At 36.7% G+C, this 21,996-nt stretch overlaps 1 protein-coding gene across 1 annotated transcript in view; it reads left to right on the top strand.

Moving 5' to 3' along the window:
• LOC117419925 (bridge-like lipid transfer protein family member 3B) overlaps positions 1–21,996 on the top strand; it is a 43,746-nt gene that overhangs the window by 3,495 nt on the left and 18,255 nt on the right. Inside the window, exons 2-9 of the mRNA XM_034926441.2 lie at positions 5,387–5,549; positions 11,157–11,195; positions 14,027–14,118; positions 14,654–14,843; positions 15,180–15,320; positions 16,043–16,213; positions 20,126–20,306; positions 21,684–21,767. Of these exons, the coding sequence (XP_034782332.2) occupies positions 5,387–5,549; positions 11,157–11,195; positions 14,027–14,118; positions 14,654–14,843; positions 15,180–15,320; positions 16,043–16,213; positions 20,126–20,306; positions 21,684–21,767 (1,061 nt within the window). The remainder of the gene's footprint in view (positions 1–5,386; positions 5,550–11,156; positions 11,196–14,026; positions 14,119–14,653; positions 14,844–15,179; positions 15,321–16,042; positions 16,214–20,125; positions 20,307–21,683; positions 21,768–21,996) is intronic.

Raw genomic sequence — 21,996 nt, 5'->3', positions numbered from 1 at the left:
TAGGCTATATTTATATGTGTGAATAGTAACATTAACAAAAAGTAATTGTTTTGTAGAGATGGTTGAGGACCTTGAAATGAAACTGTTTGCAGACAAGGCAAAATTCATGCAGCATGAACTGTATATTTTATTGACATGTGGAAGCATATGTTAGTGCGTTACAAACTAAATGCAGTTACAGGAATCTAACAGAAGGCTTAATAGCAGACAGTAACATATTTAAGAGTTATTATTTTTCAAATGTATAAACGTACTGTACACTACACCACATGTATTAAATACTGTAATCCTAGAGATCAATAGTAGTGATTCATATTGTCTAAAGTCATTATAATTCATTCAGCAAGGTGCAGTAACATACAGGACCCTGATATAGATATGCTACAGCCAGTGGAAATCTCATTGTGTTCCTTTGTATGGAAAGGACGTCACTGAGTTATTCTGTTTAATATAATCTCTTAAATATACAGTAGTATTAGGTGCTGTAAGAGCCGGTACAAGCTGATTTTTACCCAGGTCAGAGTGACCTCTCAAGGGGTGGATATCCGCGTGTATTGTACTGCTACCTGTAGAACATTCTGTCTCTTACCAGAGCAGAAAAAAAGAAAACGCAAAGCCTGTTTTATTATAGGACTAATTTGATAGCCATTGTCTGTTGTGGTTTCTTCTTCTTTGTTTTTTTGAAGGACACTCAGACTGTATTTTGCAATTCAAGATACTGTTTTTGTATAAATTATTTATAAATAACTTTTGCCATTCAGTGAGACTTGCAGCATGTGATGACCCATCTGGAAGAACTGTGGGTATTTGTTCTGCAGATTGTCTGCAGAGAGCCTGACTGTATGATTGATTAGATTTTGGCTTTTGGTTTCGAACAGTGCAATTAAAATGACTCGCAGCTCATCTTCCCTCAAATGACCTTTTAATATATATTTTTAAGTTGCATCAACCAGAGATGAAACAGTAATAAATGTCACCGTTCTCCTTTGAGTCTGTCAGGGAAGCACTGCTCCATCCCCCCCAACCGGCACGCAAATTATACAGTACAGCATGGGCACTCAAAATTCAATGTTCATTTTAATCCTAGGGATTCTATTGAAGTTTAGTTTAGATTTGATTCATTTTTTAATATAACAGTAAGGCATTTTAAACCTGAGCTGCTGATTACATTATTAAAAGTCAAGTACTTTTAATTCCGTACTGTAGCAATTTGTGATCTGAAATAGGAATTCTCAAGAGTGTAGTTACTGCATTCATTCACTGTTACAAGGAGTCATCATGAGCTGCACAAATTCAGTGGGTCAGGTGACACCTTTCCCTGGCGGAACATTTTCCTTGCAATGCTGTAAAGTCTCTCAGCAGGTGCTGATGAAAGCAGGTATTGCCAGGTACTTGCAGGCCAGCTTGGCAAGGGTACGGTACCTGTGTTTGTTATCCTTCCAGAAAGCGAGTGGCTCGGTCAGCTGCAGTCTCAGGTAGTCTTGAACCTCTGAGTGGAGAATGGAAGGAGTCAGTGCTGAACTGGGGGCTAATGTGTTGTTGACAAGTTGAATATATGTTTGCTCAATAAAACCTATGTCGTAAAAAGACCTGGAATTGAAATTGATTAAAAAGGAATGGGAATTGGAATTCATTTGAAAAAGGAATTGGAAATGGAATTGAAATCGAAAAAATGAATTTACCCCAACCCTGACCCAGACTTCATATTCAAACATATTTGTCTTCCAACACAATAAATGCCTTGCCTAATAATCTGTCTTCAGTGTACCAAACATTATATTTTCATGGAATTTTAGCATTTGAGGCAAGCTCTCTGAAGGGATGGGATGAGCATGGAAGTTGTGTATCGTCTCTGCATTGCAAATAAAATGTACGTGGCAGGCTGGCAGCATGTGTTAGTGTTGGAAGAAGGTGTGATTCCTGTGGTTCCTGTGGCACCTGCTGTCCGAATAGAGGTGGTGTTAACCATGCACTATTTATAGATCGATAAAACAAACAAAAGGAGAACCATCCTGTCACTGCAGTCCCTGCATACTCTAACACTTATTTTAACAATTGATGGACATAGGCAGGTTGCCAGCTGTAGCTTAAGAAATCTATTATTATTATAAATATTTTACATACAAAATAGGACCTGTATTAAGTTTTTTTTTTTAAACAACCCCTGGGAAATTATAAGAATTGTCTTAAGCAGTATTGTGATACAATATATGAATAACTAAACAAAAAAAAAAACCTGTTAGGAGAATAGCTGTTTTCAGCTATTTTTTTTTTCTACATTGAGTTTTATATATTCTGAGCTTTCTTGGGATGTTGCATTCTTTAGAGAATGTTGTTGATAGTGCAAGTTCTGTAAAGCATTTGATTTATAGGAAAACCATGAGATCATGTCTCTGCTGACAGTCCTGACACACCAAGTAACCTCAGCCAGCTGTGTCTAATAGCCTGGGCTACTCTGAAGTAATGTGTTTATTATAATACAAAAGTGTGACGCTGAGCCAGTAATCCTGTCAGCGTTGGTTGATTGTTTGTTCAATTTATTTTGAACTCATTTAAGTTAAAAATGTAACAGTTTGTTCATTATCATGGTTTTAAAAGGAGATTAGAAAACTTACTTTTGTAAGGTTTTGTTTGTTTATTACAACACTGTACTCAGTTACAGTATGTTACACTGATTATACAGATCATGATATGCAAGTGTTTTATTAGTATAGTATTCTAAGTTTTACTGCTGGATGAGGTGACATTGAAACCAGTACTAAAAGGAATGAAAACACAGGGGAACGTGCAATTGTATTAACACAAATTTGCTTCCAACATCCAGTAAAAGGTTTATTTCAAGTGCTGATCTCTTAATACAGTAGATCTCTCTTTATAGCAAGTAGGTTTTTTAGTAAGTGTGAGATTATTGGGTAAATATGATTAAAGTGTAAATCTGTAGCAAGCTCTTAAGAATATAAGAACATAAGAAAGTTTACAAACGAGAGGAGGCCATTCGTCACATCTTGCTCGTTTTGGTTGTTAGTATCTTATTAATCCCTGAATCTCATCAAGCAGCTTGTCACCTTCAACAACATTACTGAGAAGTTCGTTCCAGACCCTCGCAATTCTCTGTGTAAAAAAGTGCTCCTTTTTTCTGTTTTGAATGCCCCTTTATCTAATCTCCATTTGTGATCCCTGGTCCTTTTTTTATTTCTTTTTTTTGGTTGAAAAAGTCCCTTGGGTCGACATTTTTCTCTTCATCTATGATTTTGCCATTTGTATCTCTTAGACATTTTACCTCCTTTTTGAATGTTCTCTTGCTGTTCTAATATTCGAATGAGCTTAAGGTTATATTTGCGCTTGAATGAAAGCTAAAGCATTTTATCAGGAATCAGCCCCGTATATACTTTGCCTGATGTTTTCTAAATGCTATTTACCCATATTACTTTGTAGAAATTTAAACTCAGAAATGTAAAATTCCTAGGTCCTTCATTACTATATCTACAGTATTGAAAAAAAGATAGTAAAGTAAATTTGAATTTTGAAAATGGTCTCCTTTATATATGCGCTGGGGAGGCCAAATCAAGACTGATCCTCAGAGCCAGCATTGCATAATATAATAAACATATAAGTTTATATAAAGTAATGTTAATTAGAATTAATACAGATTCAAAGATAGAAGTAAAAATGATGTCACAATATATAGAACACCATTATATCATGTAAGAATAAATCATGGATTTGAATGTAGACAATAACAAGTAGTTGTCATGCCGTCAAAAACCTATAAATACCTCCAATGTTTTGATTCAAACACAGGCTTCCTTGAGAAAGATATGTACAACATATCGAAACGGTGGGCAGCTGGTTCTTTGAGCTAATATATATATATATATATATATATATATATATATATAACACACAAGTGATAAGAAATGTAGTTTAGATCCATCTTGTTTGTTTTCCCTGGTGCAGACCACATTGCATCATTCTCTGTTGTCCTGCAAAAATCTGAAAGATAACATTTTAGTCTGTGGCAGGGCTGAGTTTTTTTTCATTATAAATGTGATTTGCTGGTTTAAAAATAAAAACATGGGTATGGTAGGGCTGGGAGGTTAAACTTCCCTCTCTGCCTAATTGAAACTGAATGTGCAGGTGGTGGCCAGGTGTCGGTTGAATAATTGATAATCAATTAAACCCTGGTCACCTGCCTATAAAAAGGGGCTGGAAAGCCAGCCCATTGTTCTTTTGTTGGGTGCTGTCGGCCCCCCGGGAGGTGAAGAAGAACCCTCACTACTGTGTGGAACCAGGATGAGCTTCAACACGATCACCGCATGTTGAACCGGGATCCGATTGATTTTTAAACCAGCAATCCGTTTATTTAGAATGTGTTAGGGAAAAGGTTCCTGAAGCGGGACCTCCCTTACAGTGGGAGCAGCGCTGAGCCACTGGATGGCAGACTTTTTTGTTTTTAGCTGTTTTACCCACCGTATTTTTATAATTATATATGTGTGTGTGCATACTTTCACTCTAGGGCTACCATTGCTGGTACCTTAGTGGAGGCCACCAACCACTGCAACTGCCTGTGATTTGAAATATAACCTGGACGCCTAACCCTCTGTGTGTCTCTCGCCTCTCGGCGGATACCCAAACAGTAATGGAACACCCCTGTTACACCATCCCTTGTTGCTCTGTTATCACTATAACCCTTGGAACAGAAATTGCCCTTTAGCTGCCATTGACAGTATGTTCATGCATTAATATTGGCACCGTTGATTGTCTCAAGGCTTTATTTTAATCATTGAAAAATAAACAATTAAAAACAATAAAATGCAGCATTTTTCAGGTACACAACTTCTTGGTCACTATACTCCTTCAAATAAGTTAGAAAGTGACCACCCTGTGGCCTTTATGATTCTGTGAAGTTATCTTAATTTCTGATATTGATTTGTGCTACAGATTTCCCCATATTTTTCTCTTACCTATTTTCTTTTTTGTCCTTTTTTCTTTTAACATTGTAGCTAATCTGCTATCTGTTATTTTGAGAACACTTGTTCCTGGAGTGGGAAATTGGTTGAAATTGTAAAAGTTTGAGAGGAGGAATAAAATGTTTATTCTAGACAACTTCAGTGTCCAAATAGCTAAGCTCCTTTACAGAAAAAATACATTTTCTTCAAGCTGCCTTTCCAGGTGTCTGGATTAAATACTGTAAATCTTTTAATTTTTTTTTACACATTAACGACATACTATACACATGCTTTGGACGGTGTCAATGTGTAAATGCAAAAAACATTGTAACTGAATAGGATTCGTCATGTTTATTTTCAGTGAATTTCAATTAATATGTGACTGATAAATGTGTTTTACATTTTTTTTTTTTTTTTTTTTAAATATATATCAACAGGTTTGCCAAAAATCTATCCCCGGACAAGATCAATCTGAGCACCTTGAAAGGGGAGGGTCAGCTGACCAACCTGGAGCTGGATGAGGAGGTGCTTCAGAACATGCTTGATCTGCCCACATGGTTGGCCATCAACAGGGTCTTCTGCAACAAGGCCACCATCAGGGTGAGGTCTTTTACAAAGCTTCACTAAGCGGTGCTTGCAGCTCGTATTATGTTTCCCACCCACCCATATGCAGTTCAAAACTAAATGTGTATTTGAGTTACATAGTGCAAGGACTAATGTTGCATGCCCATGTTTCATGTCAACACTATTTGCTAAGCATCTGGTCAGACGCTTATCCCTTACCACCTGACTGGAATACTGCATGGTGTGTATTTCTGTCCTATGTTACCAGTAATATATGACTCTGGCAAAGCGGTAAGTGGTACGTGCAGGTGCAGGGGTGATGCAGTGCAGTAATGAAACACAGAGAGTTATAATCCAGTTTGGAACAGTTTTTTAATTATATCCAGGTCTGGCGACCAAACAGTAATCCCCCGGAAATACACACCAGTGGGTAGAGCATGGCAGGAAACAATAACAACTGGTTTTGCAAACCAAATAATAGTACACGTTATCCGCCCCACAATACAATACAATACAATACAATACAATACAGTACAATACAGTACACCAGTCCGGGTGCGTGCAGTAGTGTTGGTGGTGGGTGATAACAATTTAAACAGTGACTGTAGTGCAGTGTTGTTCCAGGTAGTGCTGGCCCAAGGCGACAGCTCCGGGGACGTGTTAGCCGTCTAGTGAATTTACAAAACAAAAGACTATTACTAACAGCGACAAAAACAAACAAAACACTCACGAATACTGCTCACAATAATACACGGGATCTCTCCCAGTCCTTCCAGTTTCATATCCGCTCTGAAACCAAGCGAAGGAAAAGATTTATGATTCTCCGGCCCCTTTATGCCATTACACATGACCCCTTGGAAAGCGATTGCAGCTGTCTTTACTGTCTGCAGCTGCTTCATCGTTTACCTTCGGGGTCAATACGTTCCTGCAACAGAGTCTCGCCTTCTTCCAGACTGACCGACTTCCCGTCCCAGGAAAAGAACTGTCAGGCCAGCCCGTCCAAAGCATTTCCCTTTTGCTGCTTAGCGCCCTCACAGGTCGGGAGGGAGATTTACAACCAAAACTCATATTTTTGTCACAATGACCTACATCAAGACGCTATTCTTTACATCTTTGTTTACAAACAGCAGTCATTTCTTTCACTTATACTACAAACACAGGATAACAGTTGTAAACTACCAGTCATTGAAACTTGTTTTAATCTAATAGAAGAAATATACTATAAAAATACGAAGCAAACTATGGCTCGAATATATTTGTTTTAAGCTTCCCAAAACGACTTTGAGACATCCCTGTATATTAATGTAATATAATATATTCTGACTCTTACATTATTGTAATTTATTAGTTTCATGTCACATACAAAAAAATTACTTCAATAATATGTACAGTGGTCTGTTTACTTGTAAAGTAAATGTTGAGTCAAAAGGCTTCGTGATTGCAGTGCATGAATCAGTAAGAGCAAGTTAGTGTGATCTTTATGCAGACATATTCTCACTAAGGTGCATGTAGCAAAGTAAGTATAGTTTAGGTGAGAAGCCCAGCAACACTTAGGAGATAGTTTATTATTATTTATTTCTTAGCACACCCTTATGCAGGGCGACTTACAATTGTTACAAGATACCACATTATTTTGACATACAATTGCCCATTTGTACAGTTGGGTTTTTACTGGAGCAATCTAGGTAAAGTACCTTGCGCAAAGGTACAGCAGCAGTGTCCCCCACCTGGGATTGAACCCACGACCCTCTGGTCAAGTGTCCAGAGCCCTAACCACTACTCCACACTGCTGCACATACAGATCAGGGGATGGGTATATAAAAGATCAGGGGACGGGAATAAAAAAATATCAAAGGCCTTGAATATCCCTTGGAGCACGGTCAAGACGATTATTAAGAAGTGGAAAGTGTATGGCACCACCAAGACCCTGCCTAGATCAGGACGTCCGTCCAAACTGGATGACCGAGCAAGAAGGAGACTGATCAGAGAGGCTACCAAGAGGCCAATGGCAACTTGCAAGAGCTACAGGCTTTTATGGCCAAGACTGGTCAAAGTGAGCATGTGACAACAATATCCCAAGCACTCCAGAAATCTGGCTTGTATGGTAGGGTGGCAAGAAGGAAGCCATTACTCAAGAAAGCCCGCCTTGAATCCCGTTTTGAAGTATGCAAAAAAACACTCAGGAGATTCTGTAGCCATGTGGCAAAAAGTTTTGTGGTCTGACGAAACTAAAATGGAACTTTTTGGCCTAAATGCAAAGCTTTATTTTTGGCGCAAACCCAACACAGCGCATCACCCAAAGAACACCATCCCTACTGTGAAGCATGGTGGTGGCAGCATCAAGTTATGGGGATGTTTCTCATCAGCAGGGACTGGGGCACTTGTCAGGATAGAAGGGAAAATGAATGGAGCAAAGTACAGAGAAGTCCTTTCAGAAAGCTGAAACTAGGAAGTTCACCTTTCAGCATGACCATGACCCAAAGCACACAGCCAAAGCTACACTTAAGTGGCTAAGGAACAAAAAGGTAAATGTCCTTGAGTGGTCCAGTCAGAGCCCCGACCTAAATCCAATCAAATTTGTGGCATGACTTGAAGATTGCTGTCCATCAACGTTCCCCAAGGAACTTGACAGAGCTTGAACAGTTTTGTAAAGAAGAATGGTAACATATTACCAAATCTAGGTGTGCAGTTGGTAGAGACCTATCCCAACAGACTCACAGCTGTAATTGCTGCCAGAGGTGCTTCCACCAAGTATTAACCCTTAGCGGTCCATTTATTCAGCGCATGTCAGGTCCAATTTATTTTCATACACGCAGTTTATTTTAGACGCGCTGTTTAAAAGTATTTTTTTTCACAGTAAAACAGGTTTAAAAGGCACTGCATATCAACAGGACATTCAGTACTGCATCTCCACCCCTGCCCCACCCCTTGTTTGCTATGTTTTTCAAATGACTCTTAATAACATACCGATAAATCATCTCTTGATCACTCGTTTTATCACCAAACTCCTCAATAATGCGATCCAAGTCGTTATTTTATTACTATAACATCTAAAAAAAAGCTCTGCAAATGTCTGATCTTCTTTGAGCGCTGGATGCGGAAGCAGCTATTTTGTTTGTTTATGTCCGTGTTATCTATGTGGTGTCGGGGCTATCAGTATTCATGAGATACGCCCTTTTTTTTTTTGCTCAGCTTCTCTCGGCTCCTATCGGTCTCACTCGGCCATTGAATGGTTTTCTCGGCTTTTTCGGAGAAAAAACGACAAGAGACCTGTTTTTTGCGTCTTTTTGATGATGTCGGACAGGGTCCGACATTGGACCGGAAAGGGAAAATTGCGAGGTCGGACCAGGTCAATGGGATAACTCAGGGGGGTGGAGACTTTTCCAGTTATGATCTTTCAGTTTTGTATTTTTAATATATATATTTTTTTCTCAATAAAAACTTTTTTCCCCTTAACAGTGTGGAGTATGGTGTGTAGATAAGTGGAAAAAAAATCTGTATTTAAATGCATGAAACTGAGGCACTGATACAACAAAATGTGAAAAAAGTTCAAGGGGGTGTAGACTTTCTATAGGCACAATTTTATTTATTTATTTATTTATTTATTTAATACCAAAATAAAATCTCTAAAGCAAGAAATGTACCAACTTGTTCAAAACATTTACACAAGTCAATTTTGCCCATGTGCTGTTGGCATGTGATCTGTGTGAGTTTTGGCTGAAATAAGGCTGCCGACCCATATTGCTATATTGTTAAATGAATAGTCACATGGAGCAAACATTCCGGTTTAAACACCAGTCCGTCCAGTTCAGCACTAAGACACAATTTGAAAGAGGGTGGGGTAGCCTTGCTGCTAAGTACTGATCCACCGTATACAGAAGTAACTACAGTTTTACAAATATTTGGGCTTGGGCTGTAATCTAGAGCAGTCTTATTCAGTTTGGCAAAATACACCTATTCCTAACTTGCAATATGGATACAATACCTACTCGGTAGCAGATCGCTGTATTTCTAATGCCATGTTTTCCATATCTGAAGGTTCTGCTTTCTTTGAACTCTTTGGCTGAAGGCAAGTTCTCTAATACAAAGATTTGTCAAAAAACAAGAAGTGTTAAAAATAATATTGCTTGTGCTTACACAGCTCTCATTAAGATCATTAATTTTTGTTATGATTTGCAAATTATTGATTAAATACAATGCGATTGTTGCTTTGGGATATCCCTGTAGAGAAGAAGCATGGATTGTATTTTGGGTGTAGATCTACGTTAACGTTTTCTGATTTTAATTTTTAATAACCAATGGTGCAAAGGTTACCAGTCAAAGGACATCATTTGGATAGATTTTTCATTGACCAAATGTCTAGGTTTCAACAGTCTTCTTGTTCATACAGTATCTTTTTTTTTTTGTTTCTCATATTGAATCTGTGAATTTGATGCAGTACATCTGAATATACTGATAACAATTTGATCGCATTGCGTGGCCCCACAGGCCACCTGACTCATTAACCTTAAGCAGTGACGGCAAGGAATTTAAGACATCACAGAACTTCATCTGTATTACACCCAGTAAGGAGTGTTACTAGATTACACTGGGCTCTCATTTCAGAAGGCTGTGTTTAGTTCTTTGTAGTTGCATTAAAAAAAACCCACATTATTTCACATAAGTTTAACTGCATTTAAAATGTATTTAGGCTGTATAAAACTACACATTTTACAGATGATGCACAGTAGATATTTTATATCTGTTCATCCAAGCTGCACTGTGAAGGTGTTGCAAACAGATTTATCAAGAATGCCAGAGGCACAATTTAGTCTATTGGTCATCAAAATAATTACTGTGACATTCATTGGCTTCCTTGTGTGTTTGCACAAAAGCAAAACCCATATTAATTGTAAATTAAGATCCTGGAAACTTACAGTACACTGCAGTTACACTCCTCACAGTCTGAATAGGTACTTTAAGGTAACAATGCAAAGTTTAGGTGTTACTACTGCTGTCTGTTCACAGTAATGATCTTGCCTGCTGATTGCGATACATTATGCTGCAGTTGGATTTTTATCTCTAGTGGTTTCTTTCATGCACACAGCAATTATTTGCTGCAAGTACGTCTCCTGCAGAGAATGCTTATGCATAGCAATTAGACTGCTGTAGAACAGCAGGGGCGGGTACAGATTACTAAAGAAATGTCATACAATGTATACACTGATTTACATAACTTTAAAAGCTCCTACTGTGCTACAGTGGATGATTAATGTGGTGGGTATGAAATTATATGGAATGTGCTTAACACTCCTTAATAAATTGATATGGTACGTCATGCATTGCTAAGTGTGTGTGGTTGACAATGGCATTTGTTTTTCAGAGCGATATACAGTAGACAATTTTAATTTCACTTAAGATACTGTAATATACATTGGCCTTGTGTCTGTATGCCTGATCATTTCATGTTTTGTTTACAGTACTGGAGTTATAGTATGAGCTTTTCAAATGAGTGTGTATTTTGCATTAAGACTCAGCATGCATGTAATTTCTGCACTTCACACTTGGAGTTCCCTTTAAAATCAAATAAGAATTCTTCCTAGAATATTGTAAATGTATTGAATTAAATATCTTGTAAAAATATTTAAATTTTGTATTTTACAGATACCATGGACAAAGCTGAAGACCCATCCAATCTCTCTGGTAAAACTTTTCAATGTCTCTATTTAATTGTTTTTAAGCATCCAGTGAAGGAGGCTTAGGCCTATATGTTCTTGTCAATCTGCCATCGCTGCTTCAACTGCTAATACTGTGTCTCACAAACCTCTTTAGATGTTGTGGACTCACCTAGGCCAAAATCTAATTATACCTTTCACTTTGACCTGTGACAAGATGGCTGCCATACACAGCTATATTTGATTCTATTGTTGGTAGTGTCCAGTTAAACAAACCATTTCAGTGCCACTTGGAGGGAATGTCATGAAAAACCATGACATACGGTATTTGTTATGGTACTGTACAGTAATCTATTACGTTTTATAAGGCAGTACAAAGCTCATCCCTTCCAACAGGGGGGTTGTGTAGAGAAGTGCATTCTTCATACGCAGTGCTTGTAAAATCTGTTTGAACCATTTTAATGATACCGACAACAAAAAGGTGCCTTTACACTCTCTCAGTAAAGTTCCATTACAAGTGGTATCGAGTAAAAATAACCCTTTTCAATGCTACATTGTTTTAAGCTCTTGCTATAATACAAATCACATGTTTTTTCACATATGCATTTTTACTTCATGATTATAAACTATTTTATTACAAATGTAAGCCCCCTCCATGGATGTATAGTTTTTCTTCCCAAAACCCCCTATTTCTAGTTTTATATGCCCACCTGTTGAGCAAACATTTTAATAACCATGATAAAGATTCTGTAAAGATTACAAATAATTAACATAACTTGCCCCAAGGCATTTTCAATCTAATGTGAAATATCTGATGAACTGCAAAATGGGCTGCATTTTAGTCTGGGATCTGGAATGATGAACACTGTGTTTGGTTAGTAATCTATTGAGTTGTTGTAATTCACCTGGTAGTTGATTAATAAATTAAGCAGAGATTTCAAAATTGACCTCTGGGTAATACTTGCATACACTTGTTTTGTTCTAATCCAGAGGAATAGTGTAACCCACTTCCATTAAGCTGTCCAACAACAGGACATGAATGACTAGGTAAAATGCCTTGGACGTGTCTGTGAACTCTGTCCCAGCAGTTTTGGCAGCAACAATGCTGGCCTAGATGAGCTTTATTTTTTAAAAATGTTTTTCAGTTTGGGAGACAGTAGGTTTGATTTATATTTTAGTTTCCATACAGCTGTCCACATGATTAGTGTTTCTTTTTATGCATAAATACATATAGGGCTGTGAACGAGTGGTTTGCAGTGCTCAGGTGTACAGGTGATGTAGGTGCTCCAACAACGACAGACACAAAGTTACGGTTCAAACAGCACTTTCATTGTGTACTTTCCTCGGTTTGAGACCGTCAAATAATAAGGCTGGCTCTACCCAACAGTGGGTATTGCCAGCATATAACAAAAGGGTTCGCAGTCCTGAAATAATAAGACCAACACAAACATGCAACACAGGCACAAAAACACATCTTCAGACTGTGTGTGCTCTTTGTGCAGGTGCGGTGCTCAGCAGTGGAGGGGTATATTTACAGGTGCGGTCCGGGCTTAGCGCTAGCTTCGTGTTGCAGCTCCCAGCTTCATATTGGCCATCTGACAAAGACAAATGATCAACAGATTAGACACTCCACTCGTTTCCACAGTCCTTGTTTCCTCCCATTGACCACAACAAAGGAACTGATTACAACATCATGTTCCCTTAAGTCCCCCCCCCCCCCCCCCCCCCCCCCCGATATCTAGTTCAGTCACATCTCCTCCAATTAATGACTGACACTTTGCTCACCGTACTAGGGCAGTGACTCCTGGTACCAGGGCTCCGCTCCCTGGAATGAACTGCCCGAGGTGCACAGTTCCTGTTGTACAGTGCTCTCGCATGTCGAGAGGGAGATTGTTGATTCGGATTCATTCACTCTCTGTGACAAGGGCCTATACTGTATTCTAGATATACTGTATGAATATTTAATTTGAAAGGCTGCAGCCGAGGTTTATTTTTAAACAGCAATTTGTATCTGTGCCTGCATATGTCTGTAAAGTGAAACAAAGGCTTTTTGGAGGCATTATACTGGCTTCAGTTGCAGCTGAAAAAGCTGTTCATTTGTGACCGTGTCATGTTAAAACAGCTTTATAAAAGCTGCCTTTGCATCAATCCAGTTTGCATGCAGCATATACCACCAAGTGTATTTTCATGACCGCCTCTGTTATTTTTGCCATTGAGCAAGTTGTTTGTTCTGGCTTTAAAACAGCATTATGACCTTAACATTGATATAATACCGCATAGTGATTCAATGACTAATGCCCAAAGGCAATACACATTTAGCTTCTCCAACTAGTTGTTTAACCACATATCTAAGCACAAATAATACTCAGTTTCATAATTGTACAGTATTTAATGATTGAAGATGAACAGACAATGGCATCCATTCTTCATCACAGCATGATTCAAAGCAAACCGACAGTTGTGCTCTGTTGCCCCTTTTGCTTTGGTAGAGACCCAGTTTATTATACTAATTACATCCTGCACTTTTCATAGTTCCTTTTTAAGACTGAAACAGATTTTGCTGTGGCTGATTTAATATTGCATGAAGATTTTTTTCTACAGCTAAGCCCATTCTCTTGAGTATTCTGCCAGCCAGTGATATGGAGAATCACATAATGTTGTAGTTACTGGACGTGAAGGAATGCAGCTTGTAAAACACTGAAACTGGGATTGATATGAAAAGGAAGGGGTTGGGATGGGGGGAGAGGGTAGAGAAATCAAAATGTTGTTTTTAAAAACATATAATAATAATAATAATAATAATAATAATAATAATAATAATAATAATAATAATGTATATACATTGTCATTTTTTTTTAGTACCTGGATAAAGTTGTAATGGAAATGAGTACCTGTGAGGACCCTAGAAAACCCAATGGCCCATCCCCTATAGCAACAGCCTCCGGTCAAAGGTGAGATACAATATTCATACAGAAATAAATTGGAATATATAATAATACTTAAACAGTGCAATTCTTTGACTAACATTTTGAATATCATTCTGCTGGGTATAATATAATCCTGCATAAGGCAGGCATTATAGGAAATATCATATAGTATATTATGCAGTATATTTACATGAATCTGTTCAGTTTTTTTGTTTTACATGGATACGTTCACATCAATAATCTGAATTCGTTCCTCTTTGCTTAAAGATATTTAACACCTGAAAGAAAAGGAGGGACAGACAATATTGACAATTATTCCTACGATGTCTTCATGGGATACCCTGCTTATTAACATATAAGTATTTGCGTTGGGCTATATACAGTATATTTATTGATTTTGGTACATAGAAAGTGTTCTCTCCCCATCCTTGAATTGAAAAATTTAAATTTCTTGCAGATTACTGGTTGCATTCTTTCCTTTTTTTTAATGTAGATGTTCTCTGTGGTTTCTCTATGTTCTACCACTGTAAGTGACTGCATTGTATTTTTTTCCCCTCAGTGAGTATGGATTTGCTGAGAAGGTGGTGGAAGGTATCACTATATCTGTTAATTCCATTGTCATCAGAATCAAAGCAAAAGCCTTCAATGCCTCTTTTGAACTGTCCCAGCTGAAAGTGTATAGTGTGAATACAAGCTGGCAACCGGGTGACCTGAGATTCACACGAATACATGACCCACAGCGTGGAGAGGTAAAAGCAACAACAAAACATACACTATAAAAATCCTCTGTAATTTCTGTAATTTACAGGCTATGGGTTTATAATAAAGCTAAATGTTTTTGTTAATAAAGCAGTTCTATGGTGATACTTCATGCTGTTAAACCTATTCAACAAGACATATGTGCATTTTCCATACTGTAATATGTACATGGTCCAACTTTATTAGATTGATTTATTTTGTTTTACCTCCTTGGAGATGCAGTGATATTAAATGGGACTATTTGCTGTAGCACATCTGTGATGCTTTAGCTATTGACAAATATAAACTGGCATGTCTAATACATAAATTGTCCTTTTACTTTCTAGATATTGACATTTAAAGAAATAAGTTGGCAGATGATCAGGATAGAGGCGGATGCTATTCAGAGTGGAGATCATGAAGTCCTGAGTGCTCCAGTTCGCCTGATCACAAATCAGTCCAAAATCAGAGTCACACTAAAGCGAAGGGTAAGAACACACTAAGTGCTTTTTTTTTTTTTAAATGCTAGTATTTTGTGAACCACTACTGAAATAGGCAAGTTTAACATTTCATTGATAGATCAGCATATGCTTGATCTTGGAGGCTAATCTATCATCAACTTTTACCAAACCACCCACCACATTTTGAGCGTTCCACCACTATGCATCACTCTAGCTGTGGTGGCCGTCATGCAACTCCCGCCCACCTTCATATTAACCTGCAAAACTGACTGTTGTACAAATGTTCGAACTTTGCTCTTTGAGCTACCTCATCGAGCAGTTATTGTTTGTTACATTACTCCAATTCAGACAAATTTGTTGTCTCTTGGATTCATGATTTGATCTGTTTTTCCTTGAGACTGTGTAATTGGCATTTGATGTTGCTTTCAAATAGTTTCATCTTTCGTTCTCAGCACTCCATCAGAGTCTTGCATACTTCAGCAGTTAGTACCCACAGCTGGGTACTCCTCTTCTATATAAACAGCTGTCCATATCACATGTGGAGTTGAAACGTTTTGAAATAAAAAGTGTCCACTACCTATAAGGTGGTTTCCAAAATGATTTCCATTACTGTAGAGTATATGATCATATTAACTATAAAATGTATTTTGTGTAAAGTGAAATGTTTTAAGCCTCACATGATATGACAGTTTTAGTGTTTATTTGTTAACAAAGGGGAGATTGACTTTTTTGGGCTTATCTTTTAACAGTTAAAAGACTGCAATGTGGTGGCATCAAAACTGATTTTGGTTTTGGATGATCTGTTGTGGGTCCTGACTGATTCCCAGTTAAAGGCGATGGTCCAGTATGCAAAATCTCTGAGTGAGGCTATGGAGAAATCAGCCCAGCAAAGGAAGAGCATGGCTTCTGAATCCTCAGAGGTATGGTTCAGATGCATTTTTAATAAAACATATTCTGTTTTAAAGATGTTGTTGCTAAGGTTTTAAAATTAATTCTTACCTCTGCCATTTTCACTTCTTCCGTTCTCACTGATTACTACATGCCCATCCCATCTCAGTATCTATGCTAAAAGCCTAACACCATTTGAAGTTAATTTAATTGTATTTTATTGAAAGAAATTTGTGTAACCATAACTATATTAACAAAGTTTTTTGTAAAGAATATATATTAGTGTTGTAAATCGAACCCCGACTTTGACATCGATTATCGTGCAAATTCTAACTACGATTATCGTTCGTTAGTTAAAATGCTTTAAATAATAATAAAAAAATAAAAAACTTCCCCCACAGTAACAGTTTAAAGGAACAATAAGTCATCTTTGTATAGAGCATAGTATAAAAAACTTATTCAAACAAATTAAGGCACTTGATAAATATATTGGCATTTAAATATAGCACTCTCCAATTTTGATATTCCTGCTGTCACTAGCCTTTGCCTCGTTTGGTGTAAAATCTGACAAATTTCCAGTGTAAATATAACGCTAAATTTAAGAAGAAAAAAAAAAAATCAATCCCACTGTCCAAAGGAGGAAAAAAAAAGGTTTGAAAACTACAAATTAACAAAGCAGGATACTCTTGATCTCTGCATCGTCATCCTTTATTTGTTCACAGACGCATATTCTCATTAACTTTTAGAAGCAACAACACAGATTATGTTCTCGACAGTAAGTCAATATATACATGGAATATTCGATTTCATTAAAATATTAGATTTGTTATCGTGGGATCCCAATTGATAAATAATTAGATTGTTATTGTTACAATATACACACAGTAGCTTATTAACAACCTCTCACTTCCCAGCAAAACATTGATATATACTGTAGTTGTACAAATATGGCACTGAAATACATGTGTTTTAAATGTTAGTGTTAAAAAATTAACATGAAACACGAAATACCCAAACATAGAACTGTTTACTTCACACGTGTATAAAAAAAAAAAAGTACTACAATTGTCCTTACAATGAGTAAAGCAAACATAAAAAATGTGTTGTACTTACAATCAATTCTAAAGAACACAATTTTAAAATAAGAAATTGTCCAACATTGTCTGCTTTTCACAATGTACCGCCTCCCACTGTAAATCCATCTCAATTTTGCGTGCAGCTTCGTAGCCAGTTTCAAACCCACGATTCTGCCTCAGTCTGCCAGAAATACAGTTGCCAAGTCAGTGTGTTATAAAAGCTGCATAAATTATGCAAGTTTGTTCTGTAGCACTAGAAACTATTAATAAAGTTGTCAATAAGCGGCGTGCAGTTGCTTATATCAGAATTCCTTTATCATATATATATATATATATATATATTTATTATTATTACACAGTGGTTTGCAGAAGTATTCACCCCCTACCAGCAGTGTCACATTTTGTTGAATTACAAATAACGTATGCACAATTTTTCAAACTAACTTTAATTCAAAGCTGTAGTGGTTAAACTGAACACTGTTATATGAGGAGGAGGTTAAAAGTCAGCAAAACTTGAAAGGAAATGTACAAAAGGAAATTTACTGGTTGCATAAGTATTCAGCCCCTTAAGTCGGTACTTAGTAGAAGCACCTTTTGCAGCAATTACTGCTGTGAGTCTTTTTGGATAGGTCTCTACTAGCTTTGCACTGTAGGATGGTCTCTACCACTTTATCCCTGACTTGTTTCGAAAGCTCCTTGGTCTTCATGGTTGCTTTGTTGGATCACTATATGAGTTGCAGCTTGAAAGTCTTTATATACCTAAGGGAAATTATCTACAAGTTAAACCACTTTGAGTACACACAGGCTGAAACCATTTCACTAATTTTGTGACCTTTCAAACAAATCATCTGCACCTGAGCTGATTTAGGGCTGCAGTAGCAAAGGGGTTGAATACTTATGCAACTGAGATTAATCTGTTTTTCTCTGTAAATCTTACTTATTTATATTCTATATGGATTTTTTAACTTTATCAATGTGGAGTAGTTTGTGTAGATTCTACATGTAAAGTCTAATTTGAAAGCATCGTGGAGTACGCTCAGGTGCCAACAAAATGTGAAAACTTTGCTGGGGGGTGAAATATATATATATATATAAAATATATATATATATATATATATATATATATATATATATATATATATATATATATATACTGTATGTGTATATATACTGTATATTATACACAAATCCTGATGTGAAGTTAATATGATTCTGGGCCTGCCAGCCATATTCCAGACACACTCTTTATTTTTGGTCAGAAATTCTACTTGGCATCCTGTGACTCTAGGAATGTTTTCCTGTTTATTTTACTGAAGGATTTAGTGAATGTGTCCTTTTACAAGTATTTGTTTATTGTCTGCCTCTGTCTTTTTTTTTTTTTTTTTTTGATCTGCTAGAATTAGTATGTTAAGGTAGGTAGTTACAGGCAGAACTAACTTTAACCTTTTGCGGTCCTATGTCGGACCTGGTCCGATATTGCAGTTATTCCTATCCGGTCCAATGTCGGACCCTGTCCGACATCATCAAAAAAACGCAACAAACGGGTTTCTAGTCGTTTTTTCTCCGGAACAAGCCGAGAAAACCATTCAATGGCAGAGTGGGAGCGATAGGAGCCGAGACAAGCCGGAAAAAAAAGAAAAAAGGGCGTATCTTATGAATAGTCATACTTGCCCCTGGCATCAGATAACCGCGGCCATAAGGAAACAAGCTGGCTGTTACTGCATCAGCGCTCAGGGAATATCACGGACATTTGCAGAGCTTTTTTCAGATGTTATAGTAATAAAATAATGACTTGGATTGCATTATTGAGGCGTTTGGTGATAAAACGAGTGATCAGGAGATTGATTGGTATGTATGACTATTATTATTATTATTATTATTATTATTATTATTATTATTATTATTTATTATTATTATTTATTTCTTGGCATATGTGAAAGCTATAGCGAACGAAAGAGTGGGGCGGGGCTGGAGATGCCTAGTGAGTGCTTTGTTGATATGCAGGGCCTCTTAAACCCGTCTGACTGGAAAAAAAATACTTTTAAACAGCGTGTCTAAAATTAACTGCGCGTGTGAAAATAAATTGGACCTGACACACACTTAATAAATGGACTGCAAAGGGCTAAAGGTAGAATGTGTAGTACCGTTAATATTAAAATAAACGTAATAAGTTTTAAGTCAAAGTCTTTCTTAAGAACTTCAAGACACTGAGAAACACTTCTAGTCAGAGTATGTAGATACTTTTTCTATTACTGTTGTTTTTACCTGCATGAATATACAGTATAAAGATCCAGGGCCCTAATGAGCTATGTAGAGGATTATTGTTTAGTTTGTGGGTTCACAATGCTACAGTTAGCTGTGAATAAATAAATACATATTTAACAAATAGCTGAAACAAGTTTCTTATTTTCTTAGTGTTGTGCAATCTTTTTGTTATTATTATTGCAAAGGCATTCTTTCTCATTTCTAGCCTAATTCATTAATCAAAATGTTGCACAGTATTTAACAAAGCATGATGCCCAATAATTTGATATGAGTATGACCCCACTTAATAACAGTATGTGCTCAGTGATTTAAGTCTGCTTGTGCTATTGCTCCACCTGCTGGTTTGAAGAATGATAATATTAATTCCATTGCAAGTGAATTGACATACTGTGTACTGCCACCTATTTTATGTTGTATGTATAGAAATGATATGAAGCACTTATGGTATGTGTATATATATGTATATATATATATATATATATATATATATATATATATATATATATATATATATATATATATATATATATATATATATATATATATATATATATATATATATAGTCTTTAACATTGAGATTTAACATTGCGTGTCCTTTGCAGAGTGCAGCTCCAGCCCCGAGCTCCCAGCAGGTGAGGACTCCACAGACTGCCGCGGCAGCTGATCACAATGACACCATTGCCAAGCTCTTCAACTCCTACGATGTGCTGGAAACCTCCCACCACTTACAAGTCACCCACCTTGACCTGCACATTTGTGATGACATTCATGCCAAGGACAGAGGTAGTGTGCGGCTCGCAACTGAAATTCTTTGTGCTGGATTTTACATTTTTCACCCATCAGTGTGTATCGCTAACTTGCATTGTATGTAAATGTACGTGCATGCTGTGTCCAAGAAAAAGTACTCTCCATGTCAAGAAGTGATCAAGGTTAAAGGAGGAAGCACCAGGACCTGGTGAAGCAACCAGCTGTATATTCAAAGTAATGTATCTTTCCTTCTCACATCACTTTGTTTAGAAACTATTGGAGCTGTTCAGCTATATTACTGTATATCGGTAACACCTAAGCACTAGAAGTTGAAGTGCAATATTCATTGCCATAAATTTAGCATAGCCAACAATGGCATCTTGATTCATTGTGGCAGGATTCTTCTTTTTTGATTTTGTTCAGAATCTTCCATTATTAAAAATCCTTTCTTTTAAGTAGGTTAACAGTAAAATATGCATGAGCAGTGTGGGTGTTGCAGTTACGTACAAGGCGTCTTATGGTTTTATAAAGATCTCTTTCCTGTGGAATCTTTTATAAAGCTTCTTTTGGTTTTTGAATACTTTTAAGGAGTGTTTTTCAACCTTTTTGTAGAACTCTACCCCTTCTGTCTGGAGGTTTCACCTCAAGTACCCTGTTACAAATTTTTCTCTACTGACTGGTACCACAGTTGCAATAAAAGGCAGTATATAATCAGATAAACAATTTTAAAGATAATGTATAATACCATTAAGATCATCATTTTCTTTTACTTTCATTTTTATTTTTGCATTTCTGAGTCATTATGCATACACCTGGTTGCAAACCCCTGCTTTAAAGTACCATACACTGTGTAAGGATAACAAACATAGGGTGAGCCAGGTATTTAAGCTGTGCAATAAAAGTACTAGTTATAGATTGTCACACCAATGTTTTTGGTTTTAGGATTAAAATTTGAAATAATTTGCCAGGTAAATGTATACTTTTATTAAAGTAATTTTGTAACTTTGCAGATCATTTTTACAAAGTCTGCTTTATGTAGTGAAATGTTAAAGTTTTCCAATTAAGACCAGTTAAATTAACTGCATTTAGATAATGCAGAAACAAAGTCATTCAAATATTGTGTGTTTTTTTTATTTTTTATTTTGGAATAGTTTTTTTTAATAGTGGAAGATCACAATGTCTCATCAGTTGTTTTGATTCAAAATGCGTATTTAAGGAAGATGTCATGTGCAAATTATTTTATAAAATAGGATAAGTGGGATTTGCCATTGTGCAGTATGGTACTTAGTCTGGGATTTTGCACATGGATCAGTTTAGGCTCTCATTATACATACATAAACAATTCCCTATTTAGAGTTTAGATCTGTATGCATGAATTGCGTTTTATTTGCTTAATGTGTGATTTTCTTATAGGAATAAACAAACGGATCACTGGGGGGGCAATGCAGCTGTCTTTCAATGAGATTACAGTGGACTACTACCCACTTCACAGAGCAGGTATTGATATGTGTTTCTTTTATTCAATAAACATATCCTCAGTTGACACTATTAAACTTCTACTGTCAGGTTTTATTTCTTTTTTATACCAATGCATTTTTTCTTTCCCATCCTGACAACGGCCACCTAGAACTTTTTTTAAAGTTTGTTTCAAAGCTCTTTTCAAAATGTCTGCTGTAGTGCACTGATAGTGTAAGGATTATTGCCCACATTGTCAAAAAGGTAACAC

This window comes from Acipenser ruthenus, chromosome 14, assembly GCF_902713425.1.
Source record: "Acipenser ruthenus chromosome 14, fAciRut3.2 maternal haplotype, whole genome shotgun sequence".
Taxonomy (NCBI): Eukaryota; Metazoa; Chordata; class Actinopteri; order Acipenseriformes; family Acipenseridae; genus Acipenser; species Acipenser ruthenus.
The sequence above is the reverse complement of the archived record's forward strand: the minus strand, read 5'-3'. Positions and strand labels throughout refer to the sequence as shown.